Raw genomic sequence first — 19,754 nt, 5'->3', positions numbered from 1 at the left:
CACAATCAGTCATAAGCGGGGGGGAGGCAGGGACGATAGGGTCTTCTCATGCCCCTGCTCTCGGGGCTTTACTGGGGGGGGGGTACGGGTGGGGGAAGAGTGCCGTCCATTAGGCCTAAGTCTGGGCTGGCCTGGCTGTAGGAGGGTTGTCGCCAGCCCTGGGGGGGTGCTGGGTCGGCTGCATCTGTGGGGTGGTGGGGGGGACGCTGGGAGTGGTGGGCGGTAATTATGGGGGCCCTGATCGGGGCCATCCTGTCCTCTGCCCCCTCTGAGGTATCTCACATGGGACATGATGGAGGGGTGAGGTGAGGATGTGTGGGAGTGGGTGTATGGGGTTACAGATGGATGATGGGATGGCTGGGGGGGGATTAGGGTTGGGGATATAGGTGGGTAGGGGATAGGGATGTGTGAGGATGAGTAGATGTGTGTGTGGAGGGGTATGTTGGCGCGTGGGTTGTATTGGGGTGTGCCTGTGTTGGAGGAGTGAGGGTATGTGTGTGTGTGTGTGTGTGTGTGTGTGTGTGTAGGGGGGGGTGTATATGCGGAATGGGATGTGTGAGTGAGGGTGAAGTTTGGAGGGGGGCTATGGGTGGTGGAGGGGTGTTTGGTGGGGCATGTGTGGTTGGGTAGAAGTAGAGGGATGGGGTGGCGGGGTGTGAGCGTGTGTGGGGGGGGGGGGGGGGGTGAGCGTGTGTGGGGCGGGGGCGATTGGGGTTCGTGTGACTTGGTATGGGTGAGTGAGTAGAGGTGGGGTGGGGTTGTATATGTGATGGATGATGTGCATGGATTGCAGAGGGTTGTGTGGATGGGGGTTGAGAGGGGAGTGCGTGTTTGGGGGGGGGGGGGGGGGGGGGGGGGGGGTATGCATGTATATGTGTGAGGGGAGTGCGTGTTGGGGGGGGGGGGGGGGGTATGCATGTATATCTGTGTGTGGTTTGGCGGTGGGGGGGTGGTGTCCTGTACCCGGGGGCGCAGCTGGTGCACTGGGGTGCGACCTGGCTGCCACTGGGTGGCGGTCTGGGGATCCTGGTCCTCCGTCGGTGTGGGCTGTGCCCTCTGCCTGCGGGGGCGGGGGGCTGCTCATGGGCTCTTGGGGCCCTGGGGCCTGCACTCTGTCTGCCCTAGGTGGCCGGTGCCCGGCGGGATCGGCCCTTGCCGGCCTGGGCCTGCTGGGGCCTGTTCCCCCTGACTGCGGGGGACTCTGGTTGGGCACCTCCTTCGCCACCTCCTGGGCAGATGCATGGCTGGCTCTGGAGTGGGGGGGTTGGGATCTGTACCTGGGGGTGACTGTCGGTTACCCGGGTCTCTGGGTTCTCCTGGCCTTCCTCTAGCTGTAGGCGGGCGGGGTCACATTGGCATGATCACTCTTCTCTAAACACGTTCCACTCTGAATGTTCTGCATGAATGTTCTGCATGTGTCACAGTCACTGAGTCATCCAGCAAGTTTATTCACTAACAGCAGGTAGCTCTCTTTCTGTCTTTTTGACTTAACTTGCTAGTTTCTGGTCCTCATGATTGTCAACGGTTTTGTTCTCCATGAATCTAGAGTTGGCTTGTGTGGGTGTATATATTTATGTGTGTGGGTGGGTATGTGTGTGTACTTATGTGTATGTGTATGTGTATGTATGTATGTGTATGGATATGTATATATGTATGCATATGTGTGAGTGTATGTGTATGTGTGTGTATGTGTATGTGTATATGTATGTGTATGTATGTGAGTATGTATATGTGTATATATGTATATATATATATATATATATATGTGTGTGTATGTATGTGTATATGTATGTATGTATATCTATCTTTATGTATGCATGTATGTGTACATGTGTGTGTATGCATGTGTATGTATGTGTATATGTATGTATGTATGTATATATGTATATATATAATGTATGTGCGAGTGTATATACATATATATGTAGGTGGGTATGTATGTGCATATACATGTATGCATTGATCTCTTTCTTTTGTTTTTTTTTTTTTTTTTGTTTTTTTTTTTTTTATGTTCTCTTTTCTGTTCTCTTTCTGCCCCTTTCCTGTCCTTTCCGGTCGGGTCCAGCAGCATAAACTCTGTAATACAAGCTATTATCCAAAACAAATTGAAAAATAAAATAAGAATCAAGAAATACAAGGGGATCATTACATCTACAAAAGTTCCCCTTGGCAAAATAAATTTGCTCAGCAGAACACAGCATCCAGAACATCAGTCTGCTTGCTTAAATGCTGGACAAGACAAAAAAAAATAAATAAATAAATAATAATAATAATAATTGTTTTTCTCTGTGAATGGAACGTTAAAGTAATAAATATTTTACCTGTTTTCCTTGAAACTGCACAGAAGGCTTACATGTTTGCCCTGCATGCACTCTAAAAGGCTGGAGCTCGGTAACCTTGCAGAGGAAAGAACTGGCATGAAAAATGAAAAGAAGGATGTGTTTCATGACTCATGTTATGACAGCTCATTTTTGAGGAGTTTTTGACCTCTAGTTCTTCCTGTGAAGACCGAATATTTGCATTTACTAAAAACAAAAAAAAAAGGAGTTACAATACCTTCATCATAGTAATAAAGGCATGAGACTGATCAGTGTAACACGTTTCTGTAAAATTTTCACATGGTATAATATTTTAAGGTATTGCATAATGTGGGATCAGTTGACATGACACAATATTTGTTACCAAAAATGGAAAAAGTTAAAGGACGAAATACATTTTTCTACCACAGTGTGAAGAGTTTAACAGGAGCTTCTGGGTTAATCACAATTTGTGTTTGAATGAAGCATTCATGCCTTAATTTAGCCTTCTTTAAAAATGATTTAACTCATTATGACACATATGTTGTTGTTTTTAACTCATTGTTAGTTTGATTAAATAAACTGTGGTTCAAATTGAGCAGAAATGTTCTTTACACTCTTTCCTGGCAACAAGACATAGAAAGGAGAAATGAGGAAGTGTCCCTGTGTCAACCCACACAAACTCCTATTAAAAACCATGAAATGAACAGGAACAGATAGCCAGCTGTGTCACATTTGGACAGCGGAGCAATTAAAGGACAGTTGCGAACCATATAAAAACTATCCGGTAAGTTAGAACAGGTTAAATTTTTTTTTCTTATTTTTTTAATTGTAGTAACAAAAGGTATAGTCATTCCCATCATTCATGTTAAAACATTAAAATCAGAATACATTTAATGTGCAAAAAAAGCTTTTCTGTTGTGTTTTGTTCAGACTTTTTATGATGTGAAACTTCATAGTTTTGAAAAAATTTGACGATGTGATGTTATTTTATCTACTTCCTCTGCATGCTCCTGTGAGAGGAACTTAGTTTTTTCTATGATTGTTTGGAAACATCTTATTTTTATTGAAGTGTGACTTTGCAATAAACTTCATGTTTTTATTTTTCTTCACTTAGATGCACAAATGGAGAGGACCACATCGTTTTTCTTGTTCCCTGGCAATAACAGCCACACCAACAGGACCTGCTCCCGTGACAACGTCTTAAAGACGGTGGTTTTTCCTGTTCTCTACACCTGCCTTTTCTTAGTGGGGATGTCACTCAATGGTGTGGCAGCGTGGGTGTTTTTCCGCATCCCTTCACGGTCTCATTTCATCATTTACCTAAAGAATATAGTCGTTGCAGACGTTATCATGACCTTCACATTTCCTTTCAAGGTATGCTTTGCTCAGTTCATGTGTAATGTTTCTGTTTATTGTTTAATTACAAACTAATACGGATTCTTTTTTCCTTAATATACTGTTGTTGCTGTTGTTTTTCTTAAAGAAATATCTTTTATAAGCTACTGAAATCACTTAACAAGGTCTAAAATATAATGCCAAGTTTACTATGTTACACGTTATTGACAAAATATCAAGAAAATGTCTGCAGTTTGGAATAATCCATCAAGTTTAAGTTGATGTCATTTTTAAGTTGATGGATTATTAATGTTATTGAGTAGGACTTCATAAATTTTACATAAACTGTGAAATGTGTGTTTAACTCCTCCGAGTGTTATATTGTGTCTCTGCAGGTGTTGTCAGACTCCAACATGGCATCTACTAATCTAAGGATATTTGTTTGTCGAGTTTCGTCTGTGCTGTTTTACCTCACCATGTACATCAGCATCCTCTTCTTCGGCCTGATCAGCATCGACCGTTGCAGGAAGACCCTTGAGCCCTTTAGGGGCACAAATTCTGCCCGGCTGTCCCGCAGGAAACTCCTTTCAGGAGCTATCTGGACCGTTCTGTTGATCGCCTGTCTCCCCAATGTGATCCTTACAAGTAAAAATCCGACTTCTCCATATTTCAAGTGCAGCGACCTGAAAACGGAGACTGGCCTTTATTGGCATGGGGTGGTAAATTACTTCTGTCAAGTCATTTTCTGGGGAAACTTGGTGACTGTGATAGTATGTTACACTCTGATCAGCAAAGAGCTTTACAAATCCTACTCCCGCATTAAGTCCCGCATCTCTGAAGGGGCTATGTCCCGAACACCAGTTGGGGGAACAACTCGGAACCCCCATCAAGGCACAAGGAAAATGAATGCAAATGTGTTCCTGGTTCTAGCTGTGTTCTTTGTGTGTTTTGTGCCTTTTCACTTTGCCAGAGTGCCGTACACGATGAGCCAGACCCGAGAGGTTCTCTTTGATTGTAAACTCAAGCTTTTCCTGTTCCAGCTGAAGGAAAGCACACTTTTTCTCACATCCCTAAACTCTGTTCTGGACCCTCTCATCTACTTCTTCCTCTGTAAGTCATTCAGGACCACTTTGTTCAAGACCCTGAAGCTCTCTCCTGGCACCTGCAGCTGGTTAACAGGGATAGGATCAGACACAGACACAGGAAGAGACTCATCTGCGTGTACATAAAACCACCGAACAAAAGCAATATTTTTCTGTTGTATGGAAAGTTGTCTTTTTGTTTTCTTTGTTGTTTGTTTTGTTAAAAACATTTCACGGCATCGCGTCGTGCCATGCTGACATGAATCAGATTCGTTTCAGAGTATGTCCTTGAGAAACACATAAAATCCACAAAATGACGCTTGTGTAATCAAAACATATACTACATACCATTTAAAAATTTGCAGGATCATCTGAGGCACTTACTGCAATATCCAACTTGTTTTATCTATTCTAAGCAGGGTTGTCCACTTTCTGTTCCCCATTTAACACAATTATGTTTCTTTTATATCATTGTAGTACTAACTAAAGATAAAACTAACATCATGTGTGAGAATAAAATCAAGCATTTTAAGGGTTTTCGGAGTAAAAGTACCAAACTGCATCCTTAATACAAATCTGTATAATAAACCTCATTTGTTATAACACTGTCATCTCTGTATGTTTCATGCATGCTTGTGTTACGGTTTAAGATTTAATGTCTGCACAAACAGGCCTGTAAAAACTGATTTCTATTATATAACATACTGCAAAACACTGAAACACTGCAGGCTCTATATGACAGGGAAATCCCAGTGGTGTGGCTGCTTTGTGTTCCAAACTGTGGATGGCAAAAGGATGTGAGCCTTTTAGTTAAAAAAGAAAAAAAAAAAAACCAATTATGAAACTAAAATGAAGAACTCACTAGATCCAAAGATTGACTTATTAGCTTCTTCCATGATCAAAAATATAACAATATTAATGATTAAAAAAAAACAACAATTAATAACAAAACTAAATATGATTAGCATTGCATCTATTTTAGATGAATATCAAATGATTATCACAGGCCATATTTGAAACCCCCCCCCCCTCTGTAGATTTGCATGTCCCTGATTCAAGAGGCTGACAAGAATCAGTTATGGTTACAGTGAATCAATCTTCCAGAGTGGATAACGTGAAGTTAAGGTGATAACAACTTTCAGTGGTAAGTGTCCTAAAATAACTTATTGCAACTTTCAAAAGAAAGTCAGTAGAGCAATCATACTAATGGGACGTGACAGCATGAAGAGCATGAAGGTTGTGATAAAACTGAGTGGACATAGAATATACCAGGAACGTTTTCATCATTGGTCACACTCAGTTCAGCTGTTTCTGTGCATTTATCTGCGTGTGTCATTTTAAACTGATTTGTACTAAAATAATAAGGAAATATTTCTCATTACTTCCCTTACAAATGACTTTATGTAGAACTAGCATTTTTCTTGTTCTTTGGTCATCACTTTTAAACCCTGGTTGGTTTTTACTGTAATGTTCTCCTTCTACACAATATTCATATATGTCTAAAGGGAAGTGTGTAAACAGATGCTAACATTTTAGGAGCATTAAAAAATATATGTTACTTTGATAACAATATGAATCCACTAAACAATATCTTGAGCCACCTTCAATTTTTTATGTATTACCAGGAAAAACAATGTTTGATGCTAAATTATTTGTTATTCAAACACAAAAAACTGGTTCATCCTTTGATTTAGGTGTCTCCATCATGCTTGACCGATGCCACCCAACACTGAACTGCAAGTCAGTGTTGAGAGGTTTAAGAAATAAGAGAGTCCATTTGTCTAAAATGATCAAGTGTAATAACTGGACTTTTAAAATACCTGGTGCTTTCTTTTTTCTAGACACCAGTTTAAAAGATGAAGAAAAGATCTGGCTCTTTGAAAGAAAACAAGAACTTAAGGGTGGCTTAACACAGTACAATACCTTAAAGGCTTGACATAGCATCATAGCACACAAATAAAGCTGGATTAAATTGAATAGTGTTGATTCTGGCAGTTATATTATTATGACTACTTTTGATAAATAATGGAAGTGTTTATGAGCTTTTGTTATGAGTGAAGTAAAACTGACAGTTACATAACTTCTACTGCACAGTGTCAATCATGTAAGTATTTAGTTGAAATTTCAGGAAAGCATTCAAATGCTCTGGCTGGTCATTCAAAACAAACACAGCTACAAATGGTTTTTTTTTTTTTTTTTCAACTAATGACAAATGGAAATGAGCTACAGATGGGCAAGCTGGAAAATATGTAAAGCAGAGGAAATTTGCAGTCTGAAATCAGGCAGGAACATGTTCCAGCTAATTTCAGACTTCAGTCCTGACTGTGCCTTGTTGACTTGGATAGTGTCAAACACTTTTTTCTTTTTTTTAAATAAAAGTTTATTTGTCAGGGACTATGTGTAAAAACATTAATGAAAGATGCTTTACACCAGATTTTAACCTTAGCTAGTTTCCATCTGCAGTCCCTGGGCAGGCAAAGTCTTACAATTTTAAAAGTATTTTAAAAATCTACAATAGCTGCACTTACATACAGTCCATTTACATTTCTCCACACACTCAATGTCATAAAAACATTACCTTCCTCAAACATTCAATAACATTCCATGTCTCCAAATGATAGAGAGAAAAAAAACATCAATACACACATTCATGTAACTTAGTGCTGCCACTGCTGGTTTTCAATTAGCACCTTTCTAAAATTATGAGAGAAGTCCTTCAAATCTGTGCAGAGTTTCAGATTCTCTGGGAGTTTTTTCCATTCTTGGATGGCCCTAAATCAGCAGCAATATGAAAGCAATATGACTATTGCACATGTTTGATTTAATGTCTTTTTTTTTTATTCTTTTATGTCCTCTCACAGATCCAAATCATGCAGAACAACACATCCCATCTCTCTCCTGACTGTGCCCAGTATAACCCATTGGCAACAAATATGGTTCTCACTTGCCTCCTCTTCCTCACATTTCCCTTTGCATTAGCACTTAATGGAGTTGCAGTGTGGGTGTCTTTGCACCTCCAATCCACATCTGCCTTTATTGTATATGTAAAACAGCTGATGGTAGCTGACATGCTGAAAACACTGACAGTCCCTCTGAAGGCAGCAAGCATCCTGCCTGGTGCATCATTGGAGTTGAGGGTTTTCACTTGCCGTTGCACCGATGTGATTTTCAACACCAGCCTCTACATAGGCATCACTTTGATGGGTCTTATCAGCTTGGACCGCTTCTTTATAATAGTTAAGCCATGTGGAAAGGTGTTTGGGCAAAATGTGTTGTTGAGCAGAATAATGTCCTCTCTGGTTTGGGTTGTGTTATTTGGCAGTGCGGTCTTACCAGAAATCATTCTAACTGATCAGTCACCTCAAAATAACAGACAAAATCTCTGTATGTCCCTGAAGGGTCCAGCAGGCTTGAGTCATCATATGTTTGTTGTGTCCTTTATTGAATTACTTTTCTGGTTTGTCAGCATAGTGATGGTGTTTTCCTACACCTGCATTGCCATGAAAGTTCTGCAGTCTTTCAGAAACTCTGGGAGCAAAAACATACAAGGAAAGAAGAAGATCAAGCTACGAGTCTTCTTGATTCTTCTGGTATATTTTGCGTGTTTTGTGCCTCTGCACTTATTTCGTTTGTATTTCCTTCTGCATGTGAACTCTGACATATGCATTGAAACTATAATTATTATAGCATATGAATTAGCCATCTGGGTGTCTTCCACAAACACTTGCTTGAACCCTTTTCTCTACATCTATTTGTGCAAAGAGTACAGAGAAAAACTGACCTGCATGACCAACAACAGCAGTATCGCTGTTATCCTGAAATATGTATATACTTTCACCAAAAAAGAAAGCGAATAATTAGTTTTAAATATATTGACCTTAAGGAAATCTGACATAATTTGATATAAACTCAAGAGATCCAGACCATAATACAGGACAAACTTCTAAGAGGTACTGTCAGTTTAACAACGTTGTGTTGTTCCGCCATCTAGTGATGTATTGAGGACCAGCAGCTACTGACATTAAAAAAGTTTGGACTGGAAATAAATAGGGGACAAAATTCATGAATATAGTTTAAGTGTCTTTGTAAAAATATTCACATTTATTATTCTGTTCTATGTCAATTAGGGGAAATCACGAAAGCACACAAATCTGAGTGATGGATAAAAGTAGTGATTATTTGAATAGAGACAATGTTGCACTGTCCTATATAATATTTTGTTTTTACTTTAAACACACTACCATGTAAGCATATTCTTGTACTTTTATTGTTTTTATTATTATTATTATTATTATTATGTTACATATTCATTTGGTTATTCATTGTATGAAGTTGAACAGGAAAATACTGAACTCTGCCGACATTTTGTCCAGCCTTATCAATCACACACAATGTTGCACATGAATCACATTCACCTATTTACTTGTGCATTAATACTGTGTTTTTGCTTACATATATATATATATATATATATATATATATATATATATATATATATATATATATATATATATATATATATATATATATATATTAGAATTTTAATAAAGGTTTGCATGATACATTAGCAGAATTGTGTCTTCAACACCATTTATTCATTTTCTATACTGCTTACTCCAAATATACTGCTTAGTCCAAATCTGTCAGTTTTCCTTAACCAGGCTGTTTATTATGAATTGGCTCGAACTGATGTGTCTGTAAATGTATCTGTAAAATGCCCTGAGATGACCTTGTTGTGATGTGGTGCTATAAAAAAAATAAAATAAAAAAAAAGCACTATAAATAAATGTATATTCCTCATTAAAAGTTGAGTGGTTACCTTGGTAACTGCAGTACCACCTTTCCTTAGTCTGTCTGTAAGCTAAGACATTAAGGTCAGTCAGTTTATTAAATCAAAAGCATGCTGCATATGTCTTTTAAGAATTCAGGATAAGCTCATTACTTTGCAGCTTCAGGAGATGTCTGTAGAACTTTTCCAAAGCAGACATTTTGACTTAAAACCATACCTGTTCTACAACCATCATCCAAGTTGCAGTGAGAGGATTTTACAGTCCCCATTAATACACCTGCGCTTCTCCTGCTATTTCAAACCAAAATGTCTGGCTTAAAAAGCTTTTAACAGCATCTTTTATGTGCATGACTGCTTCATGACTGCAAAGGGTAAGTAGCGACTCAACCAAGCATTAGCTGGAAAGCATGTGAGTCAGAACAAAATACAGCAGGGAGAAGCTAATACAATATACACAAGATATCATAGATATACAATGGAAATGTACTCTTCAACTCAATCGGCTGCAATATTACATTGTTGGTTCAGGTTTTAGCTTTAATCTTCAGGTATAACCAGCACTCCTGGCACAGCCACCTTTTTTGCACTGTTTTACTAATATTTCTTCTTCCAAAGATGAAAGGAGAATTAAAAGAGGTGTTTCAAGCGATTTAACCCTGATTTTACTTTAACCCAAATGAGATGCTCTGGATTGGCTGGACTGCATACTGAGAGAAAAAGAAAACAACCAACAAGTACGCAACAATATGACAAAGTCTTTCAAAAATGTTGAACAAACATATCAGATTACTTTACCCTAAGTAAAAATAAAACATCTTTCCCCCCCATATTCTAAAATACGAAGCAATTTGGCACATTTTTGATCAGTGAATGATTTTAAGTCCCTTTGCTTTGTTAGGCAATATATAAAAAATAGAAAAAATATCCACAGATCAATTCATTTTTCTGTAATATCTATTATGAAAGTAAACAATCTGTCAGTAACAGAGAAACAGACACTCCTTCAGCATGTAGATAACACACACCGCTAATTAGTTTATTAGTAAATTAATCATTTAAAAATCCCAGGATAATGATAATGCTAAAGAGTGCCTGTCCTTAAACAACCTTACAGTGTAGATAATTATTTGTCTAAATACATGTATCTATATACAAACTTGTATATGCATCAGCAGTAACATTTGGGTCAAGTGTTGCTCAAAGAAAGTTCAAGAATCTTTCTAAAATTTCAGCTCCAGTGTCTCACTATCAACTGGATGAATGATGTCAGTCTTGGTCTGATAAAAACCACTTGCTTGATCCTGTTTTTGCATATGCCCTGACAAATTGCTGGTCTTAACACAACAGGAACTTCAATTTGTTTACTAGGGAAATAAGCAGTGTTTCTTAAACACCAACCATCATCGTAAAAGGCTCACACTTATCCATTTCATTTACAGTGTTTGAGGGAAGAGGATTGTGTCATCAAAGGTAAGCAATTAGCAATATATATATATATATATTTATTTCTTCATTATTTCAGATAAATATGTCAATCAGGAAAAGCTATTTAGACATTTACATAATTGACCAACAAAAAAATAATAATTTAAAGGGAAAACTTTTGCATGTCTTTTAACCCTAAACAAAGAAGGAAGAAACACCCCCGGTGAAAAAACATATCTCCAAAGTAAAGTTTTCATGTCTCAAATAAATTTAATTATTTACTTCTCTGTTTATCTCTGAGATGTTTGTTCGTTGTTTAATCAATCAATCAGTCAATCAAAGTTTATTTATATAGCACTTTTCATACAAAAGTAGCTTCACAAAAAAAAGCTAAACTAAAACAAGGCTAAAAACACGCCTTCACAAACAAAAACATAGAATTTACCCAAAATCTAACACATATACTCACATAAACACACTCACATAGATAAAACACATAAACCATTAACAGTCCTGGGATGTTGTTCAACAATGATATATATATATATATATATATATATATATATATATATATATATATATATATATATATATATATATATATATATATATGTATATATATATATATATATATATATATATGTATATATATGTGTGTGTGTGTGTGTGTGTGTGTGTGTGTGTGTGTGTGTGTGTGTGTGTGTCTTCTGAAACCCACTCTGACTTTTCTATTTAGGTTTTAAAAAAAAACTTGTTAAAGTACTTGAAACTTTTTTTTAGAAAACTTCTTAATAACCAAAAGTATAATAAATGACACACTGTTTGACTTATTTTGCACAGTCTTCAACCTGACCAAACATAAATGGCAGATGATGGATGATTACATCGATTCACATGTTCACAGCGATCACAGTGAGTATGGAACAATAACAATAAACACTATCTAAACTGAAAATGTAAAAGGGAAGATAATAAAAGAATTTGTTAAAATGATGCTTAAAAAATATTAAATTTACTGTTCAGTCTATGCTGAGCCCTGATCTTAAAATCATGTGAATTGTGTTTTTGTATTTTTTCTTTGTTCTCAGGTGGAGTGAATCCAACACAGGAGACATCTCACAATGACTCAGCATGTGACATTGTACAGGGCAATCTTCATATAATCCCTGTTCTCTACATGTTGGTGTTCCCTGTTGCCTTGTTCCTGAATGTTGTGGCTGCTTGGGTGTCTCTGAATCTTAAATCTACCACCACTTTTGTGGTGTACCTGAAAAACCTAGTAGCTGCTGACATTATTATGACCTTGATTATCCCATTTATAGCCACTAGCTACTTGCCAGGTATGTGGGATCTATTATCTATTTCGCTATGTCGCTTTACCCTGGTCATTTTCTACAACACACAATACACATGCATCACTCTGCTTGGGTTTATCAGTCTGGACCGTTTCTTTAAGATCATGATGTCCCACAGCAGATTTTGTCAGAATGTGACCTTTAGCAAAGTAATATCAGGCTCGGTCTGGTTGATTATGTTTGTGGGCACAGGTTTACCAAATATCATCTTAACCAATAAAATCCCAGTGAACACGACAGAGATCAGCAGTTGTATGGTCCTAAAAGGTCCAGAAGGGATAGAGTTCCATGAGAAGACAACACTTTCTTTTAATGTTTTCTTTTGGCTTGTCAGTGTGGTCATTGTTGTTTGCTACGTTTGCATCACAAAGAAAGTCATTCAGTCTTATCGAAACTCCGGCAGCAACAACAGCCAGGGAAAGCAGAAAATCAAACTGCGTGTTTTTCTGGTTATTATTGTGTTTTTTGTGTCATTTGGTCCATACCACCTAATCCGGATCCCGTACACCTTTCAACAAATTAGTCAGCCCTCTGACAGTGAATGTTCTTACACTTACACGCTGACTAAGTTCGGGAAGGAACTCACCCTCTGGCTCGCTACGACAAACATCTGCATGGACCCTGTCCTCTACATCTTCCTCTGTCGAGAGTTCAAGGAGAAGTTGATGTCAAAGTTTAAAACTGTGTTACCTCAGTTTCAGTAGCTACAAGGGACAAATCACCAACGTTTTGATACTTTTTAGATTCACACAGTGTCTTAACTGGAAAGTTTTTTATTGCTTTTCATTTGTTGTAATTATTTTTTATTTGTTATATATGTTGTGCTTCCCTTTTATTAAAACAATATTGTGTTTTTGCTCTTTATTTTTATTCTAATCTTTATTGTAAAGCACTTTAGTTCAAGTTGTGTTGTTTAAGAAAAACTATGAAGCAGATTTTGCTCTTTAAATAAAATTGATATTTGTTGGGGTTTTTTTTTTTTTTTTTTTTTTTTTTTAGGTAAATAGGACAGCAAATGTCAGGTCCGGTTTTTATAGAAGAACCCACACCTGCTGATGATCAGTTCATTGAAGGCATTTTATTAGTAGTACTAACTCTTACCGTAAATAAATAAGGACGTTTTGTGGCATGTCATGCGGTGCTCTGTTTAAGTTGGGTACACACATGAAGATCATCAGGCTGTTTTCGGCACAATGTGCCCAGTCAAGAGAGCCAACTGACAGCTGAACAAGCAAGCAGGCACAGATCCATGTAAATCAGAGGAGGCAGATGTGAAACGGAAGACTAGCTCATGGAGCTGGTTTTTTTCTGTAGATTTGTATTGTGCAAGAAAATTGCCAGTGTCGTAAAATTACTGGGTAGGTAGAGCACTGATAGTCCTGCTCCTGTCAGTGTTGTATCATTTGAGGTAGGGTAGGACATCCTGGATAAATGGTTCATGCAAAGCTACTTACTTTATGAAAATGCACAATTTAACCGTCCGAATCCCTTTCTTCAGACTTCCCCCTGAAGCCACGCCTCCAAAGCAGAGAAACCCAACGCTAGTTCCCAAGGGGTTGAGGACGGACAAACAGCAGTTGACTTTGATGGACAGATAATATCATCGACCAGTTGTTTAGAATAGGCTGGTTAAAACGATGGGATGGTGGTTTTTCAGTCCTGTCCATTCCACAGGTGACTAAATATGTTCATTTTTGTGTTAAAGCATTTTATTCATGGGCTACAATTAGGTTGTTAAAGGGACCTTAAGCAATACAGTAAAAATGCTCCTGAAAAACATCACTTACACCAGTGGTTCCCAAACTGGGGGGCGGCCCCCCAAGGGGGGGCCCAGAGTAATCACAGGGGGGCGGGGCAAGGCAAAATAAAACTTGGGAGTTTTTACACTGGATAAATTTGTAAAAATATCATTGTAAACGATGATAAATCAACAAAAGAGACTTCAAGAAACAAAAAAAACAAAAAAAAAAGCAAACTATGATGGAGTATATCTGTCCCAGCTTGACCAGTAATGACAATAACCAATGGTGGGTAATAATGAGACCATAGTCTTTTGCATGGACCAAAATAGAATCATTTAATATCATGAAGTACGAAGCCAAACAAGTTACACCACCACTTACACTGTTCATCCTGAACACAAAGAAAAGCCTGCAGGCTACTTTAGAAATCAGTATCCAACTCTGCCATGCTTTCACCCCAAAGTTCAGTCGCCATCCAACATTTTCTTTATTTACCTGAACTGTAGTACTTTTTACTTGAATCCATTTCAATCGATTCATATATTGTATTTTCTTGGGCTTTTTGGTCATATAGGTAGGGTTCAAATGTGTGTGTGTATGTGGGTGTGAGGGAGGTGTATGTTTTACAGACACACACAATAAAAATAAGATAACTACTGTTGGTGATTTGATTGCGGTGGAAGTACATGAAGAAGTACATGGAAGACCCACAACATTAAAGACTCAAAGTATTCAAACGACTATCACCCTCACCAAGAGGAGCTTCCCTGCAGTGATGAAGATGAAGTGCCCAACCTGATAAACATTATACTTGAATGAGGTTATATTTTATTTGAATCTCATCGGAAAGTCAGATTTTGTAAGGTATTATGTCACCTACACTACTAGTCAAAAGTTTGGACTTTTTCCTTCAAATCAAATAGAACAATGGGTCCAAATATGTACATATAATGTTTGGATATGTGGGGCATTTGCCGTATTGTCTCAAATGAAAGTATGACCTAAATAGTCTGAAACCTTTGCCAGGAAACACTGTGACGGTAGAGAAGACAAACAGACCAGATCATGACGTAATCAAGTTATACTTAGAGATGAAGTGGCTTTTGAGGTTTTGAATCAGAAGTTGATGCGCAAAATGGGGAAAAAAAGTTAACATTTGCATCCCACATTGTGCTCTTTTAAAGATTACAATATCTGCAATATCTCTCTTTATTAATACTGTATTTTCTGCATGTACATAAACATTTAAACTATGATAATAAAGAATGTGTTTAACACGTCCAGATCAATTTTACTGCTTTTAGTTTACTGGAAATTTTAATAGACTTGAGCCACAAAAAACTCCTTTTGGCGGATTTTCTTAAAACCTTTGCAAGTTTGGCTTGTCAGCGCTGTGATATATTTAAATATGGCTGTCAAAATGCTTTTAAGGGCTTTTTTTTTTAACGCATGCACTGTCTGCATGGTCTCAGGAAGTGGTAAAGAAATTTAGGTTGTGGTTCTACAGCAGAAGTGAATACAGAATGGATCTTTTACAGTTTAACTTCAAAGCTCTGAAAGTTGCTTCTCTGGGTAAGATCATCTTTTTAAACTACTGTTGAAGTTAATTAAGTTACCACGTAATGTGTGTTGCATCTCAAATACCACCTGCTGCACTTCGCGGCTCCTTCAGTAAGCCGCCATCCTCTAAAGACAGTCCTTGATCGACACCTTCTATTATGACCAGCTCTGTTTCAATCATTTGTGCACACAAGCAGTAGGAGGAAAGGAAAGGATTCGCTGGTTATATTTATTAAATTTATCTCATTGCGGCTGCATGGTAGCATAATGGTTAGCACTGTGACCTCACAGCAAGGTGGTTGCTGGTTTGAGCCCTTGCTGGGGCTAGGTTCAAACACTGGTCTTTCTGTGTGGAGTTTGTCTGTTCTCCTTGTGTTTTCTACCCACCATCTAAAGGCATGCATGCAAGTTTTTTTGGTTACTCTAAATCACAGGTGTCGAACTCCAGTCCTCAAGGGCCGGTATCCTGCAGGTTTTTGTTGTCTCCATGCTCCAGCACACCTGACCGAAAACCTAAAAACAGGTTGACAAGAAGCTGCTGGATGCATTTGATATAAATCAGCTGTGTTGGTGGAGGGAAACAACAAAAACCTGCCGGATACCGGCCGTCGAGGACTGGAGTTTGACACCCCTGCTCTAAATCAAGGGTGCCTAGCTCCGGTTCTGGAGTGCCACGATTCTGCAAGTTTTCTATATATCCATGTTCCAACATACCTGAGTCAAACAAATCACTCATTGTCCAGAACCTCATTGGCTGTTGGATCCATTTATCGGAAGCCAGGTGTGTTGGAATAGGGTTACATCAAAAACCTGAAGGACAGCATCAGCTCTCAAGGACTGACTTTGGATTTGTCTCTAGGAGTGAGTGTGAAAGGAGTGGTAGGAATGGTTGTTCGTCTGGCAACCTGCAGGGTGTACCTTGCCTCTCACCCAATGATTGCTGAGAAAGTCTCCAGCATTCAGCGACCCTGAATTGGACTAAGTGACAAGGAAAATGACTGGCTCATGTCTCCACATTGCCATTTTCAGGCTACAACACTTTTGTCAGTAATTCACAGGCACTTCCTTTTCCAGTTCTGAGGATTTCAGAATAAAGCTTCTGCTTAGTGCAGTTAGTTCAAATCATGCAGATCCAGCAGAAACGTCCTGTTAATTCCACAAACAGAAACCTTTTAGCAGCTGATCTGGACAAACTGAAGAAGCTGGGAATGGTGCTGGAGCCCTGCAGGATATTCAGTGCTGTTTATATGTTGGTTTCTCAACAAAGGTGAGGTTGTCGGAAGTGCCATGCCAGAGAATGTCTGCAAAAGGGTTTTGTGAGCACATGTATGTGTAAAAAGGCATTCAGCATCAGTAAAGTAATTTTTAACAAGTAACTAAAGAGCCTATAAATGCACAGTCACTAAAGCAAATCGGACAATTAAATTAAAGGAGTGAATATCATGTAACGGTATATTGAGACAGAAATACAAAATCTATGATTAATATGCAAATAATTGTAAGTTAACTCAGGACCTTACGTGATTGATCACAAGTAAAAATTTAATCAACTAAAAGCCCTAATTTCAAATCATGATTTCTACATGCACATGGAAAACCACAAACCCCTGTGTAGTTTATTGCAAAGAAGATTCTAACAAACAACAACCCTCCTCTGGGGATTATGCTGTAGTAAACACATACATTTAAGCTTCTTTCTTCCCATCTGTAATGTGGCTGAGACCCAAGACAATTCACACAGGAAGTCATGTTGAGATGTTCTCAGAAAGCACTATTTTTATCAAGAAGCACAGAAGGAAATAAAACTGATGGGGAATATCAACTATTGTTTTGTATTTGACAGTTTTTCAGTCAAGACGTGATCTTGTAAAAATAGTTACTGCAGACATAACATGTAACAAACCTTACATAAGTATAAATGGAACTAAAAGCATTTCCTGACAAGTTACAAGCACATCGTACCCACTAAACCCACAGGTTTTTTTTTGTTTGTTTGTTTATTTTGGGTTTTTTTTTTTTATTCTGGGTTTTTTTTTTCTGTCCCTAACGGTTATTGACAGATAATAATACAGAACGAGGTCAGAGAAGTAAGCTATAATATGTAGGGAGGTGCAGCATTGTGCAGGAGGTATCTGCATTTGCATAAAGACATAAAGACATCGTTTTTGCTTTTACATGTTAACAGGCACTGAGACTGACGTAAGCCAGCGGAGGCAGAGGGACTGGCACCAAGTAGAACAAGCCTCTCAGCAGACAATTGGAACAGGAAGCAAGGAAGGAAAGGGTCTTTCACCGGGAGGAAGACTGGCAAACTCACTGGGATTGCGACTAGACAGCCACACAGTAGCTCCAGAGACCACCCATTGTAAGAGCATCAAACACACACACACACTTAAATAGAGAATGAGAGTAGGGGGAAACACTGAGAGTAAAACTTCAGATTGGAGCTTTTGCTTTGCTGACTGAATTGATTACACCAGGTTTTCCATTTTAATTTTGGTTTGTTTGTTTTGGTGTTTTTTTACTTTCATTTATCTTACTGTGGGTATGAAGAAAAAAGGGAATTGGAAATTTTACTTCTTCCTTTTGTGAAATACTGCCTTTTTTCCTGACTCTCATTCTTTTTCCGATGTCCACAGTGACTTGTAATAAAGATAGAGCAAAGGTAAGACTCATCGGCTTATTCTCTTTTGGATTAAGATACCAGTTAATATTATTGATAGAAACTGAATGCTGTTGGAAAATATGCCAATAATATTTCTACAAAAACTTTAAAGAATAATATACTTCAGTTGCCATATAACCTGTTTTTGTTCTTTTTTGTGAGAACTAAAATTCTGACAGACATGTCAGGCAGAAGGAGACCACAGACTGATGAGGTTTCACCACTCGCTGTTTTTCACTTATGTAACAGTCATATTGAGACATTCAACAAAGTTGCATATAAACTCACTTACAACAAAACATATGTCATACAGACTTTTATCTATAATCAGGATTTAGTTTCATTTTTCATCATTTTAATGAGTGATATTGTGACACATCTTTGGGCTGTAAGGCAACATCCATTTGATAGGATGAAAGAATAATAGTCAATGATAATAAAATGTCTAACCATGTCTAATCAGAATATTTCAACATAACCTTGAGAGACAGAAGCAGAAAAGTGACAAGACTGTGTAAAGAATGTTGCACAAAAAGTCAAAATGATGGTTTTCTGTGGAGGTTTATAGCGTACCATCCTTTGTTTGTGGCCACGTAAACAGCGTTAAATGTGTAGAAAGTTGCTGTGATTACACAAAATGAGACTTTCAGTGAGAACCATATTTTTGCATTATATTTTAATATGTATGGAGTCATTAAATGTAAAATACACTGACATGTAAGCTGTCTTTTTAAGGACCTTGGCAGAAAAAGTGTATTTGCTGTCCGATTGTCAGTGCTTTGGACCAGCGTAGCTATATCCTACAGCTTTTGTAGTTCCTCCACTGTGCCTGAGTCTCATTACATCCTGCTGATGGAAGCTTCTGTCTTTTGGAAGTACTGTTTCTGTGGGGGCATGTTTGGTTCATCATTGGGTGGAGCAATCAAAGTTTTCCCAACAGAACATTTCCTCATAATGAAATTATCAATGTTGCTCACTTCATTTGTAGATGGTGTGGCCGATATATATTCTAATGACAGTCATGAAACTTAGTCGAGGAGAAAGGACTCAAATGCAAACTCCACACCGGAGACTTAAAATGTCCTTTAATTCAATCCAATGTAATGACCAAGTGGACAAAAAAGGAGGCAGACGAAGGTATCCAAAGGGCTAAAGCAGTGGGCAAAATTCACAAGGCAAGCAGCAAGGCAAGAGAAGGAATGCAAGCGAAGGAGTATATATACACACAGTGACAGACGAGGGGTAGTACACTGGTAGAACACCTTAGGGTGGGGCAGGTACTGAGTCCAGGAGGGCAGCAAGCAAAGATGCCTGAAATGAGACAATGCATTAGTACAGAAAATAAAACTGGAAACAAAAAAACTGAAAACCGTAATTAGAGAGAAAAAAAAAAAGGCATAACTCAACCAGGGAAGCTGGATGCAACAAAAACCCTATACACTGTTCATTCTTGTCATATTTTATTTTTAACATTGTTTCCTTCTAATCTCATGAAAGGTCA

At 38.2% G+C, this 19,754-nt stretch overlaps 3 protein-coding genes across 3 annotated transcripts; all 3 read left to right on the top strand.

Annotated features, from left to right (window-relative positions):
• Positions 1 to 3,037: 3,037 nt before the first annotated feature.
• p2ry12 (purinergic receptor P2Y12) lies at positions 3,038 to 5,152 on the top strand. Its single transcript, XM_079246974.1, has 3 exons — positions 3,038 to 3,084; positions 3,415 to 3,674; positions 4,031 to 5,152. Exons 2-3 carry the CDS (start codon positions 3,423 to 3,425, stop codon positions 4,862 to 4,864), a joined length of 1,086 nt encoding a protein of 361 aa, XP_079103100.1. The 5' UTR covers positions 3,038 to 3,084; positions 3,415 to 3,422; the 3' UTR covers positions 4,865 to 5,152.
• Positions 5,153 to 7,587: 2,435 nt separating this feature from the next.
• LOC306760187 (P2Y purinoceptor 13-like) lies at positions 7,588 to 8,574 on the top strand (the record flags this gene model as incomplete). Its single annotated transcript, XM_079245980.1, has 1 exon — positions 7,588 to 8,574. The coding sequence occupies one exon, from the start codon at positions 7,588 to 7,590 to the stop codon at positions 8,572 to 8,574; it is 987 nt and encodes a 328-aa protein (XP_079102106.1).
• A 3,229-nt stretch (positions 8,575 to 11,803) lies between these two features.
• LOC306760186 (P2Y purinoceptor 13-like) lies at positions 11,804 to 12,990 on the top strand (the record flags this gene model as incomplete). Its single annotated transcript, XM_079245979.1, has 2 exons — positions 11,804 to 11,843; positions 12,020 to 12,990. The coding sequence occupies 2 exons, from the start codon at positions 11,804 to 11,806 to the stop codon at positions 12,988 to 12,990; spliced, it is 1,011 nt and encodes a 336-aa protein (XP_079102105.1).
• Between the last annotated feature and the right edge of the window lie 6,764 nt (positions 12,991 to 19,754).

The sequence above is a fragment of the Telmatherina bonti genome (assembly GCF_933228915.1).
Source record: "Telmatherina bonti genome assembly, chromosome: 9".
Classification (NCBI taxonomy): Eukaryota; Metazoa; Chordata; class Actinopteri; order Atheriniformes; family Telmatherinidae; genus Telmatherina; species Telmatherina bonti.
This window is presented reverse-complemented; position numbering and strand designations above follow the sequence as displayed.

What these genes read in the sequence shown, in the direction of transcription:
- p2ry12 (XM_079246974.1), top strand. Translation starts at nt 3,423, where the DNA reads ATGGAGAGGACCACATCGTTTTTCTTGTTCCCTGGCAATAACAGCCAC. An exon ending in CCTTCACATTTCCTTTCAAG is followed by an intron (nt 3,675 to 4,030) that starts GTATGCTTTGCT and finishes GTGTCTCTGCAG; the next exon opens with GTGTTGTCAGACTCCAACAT.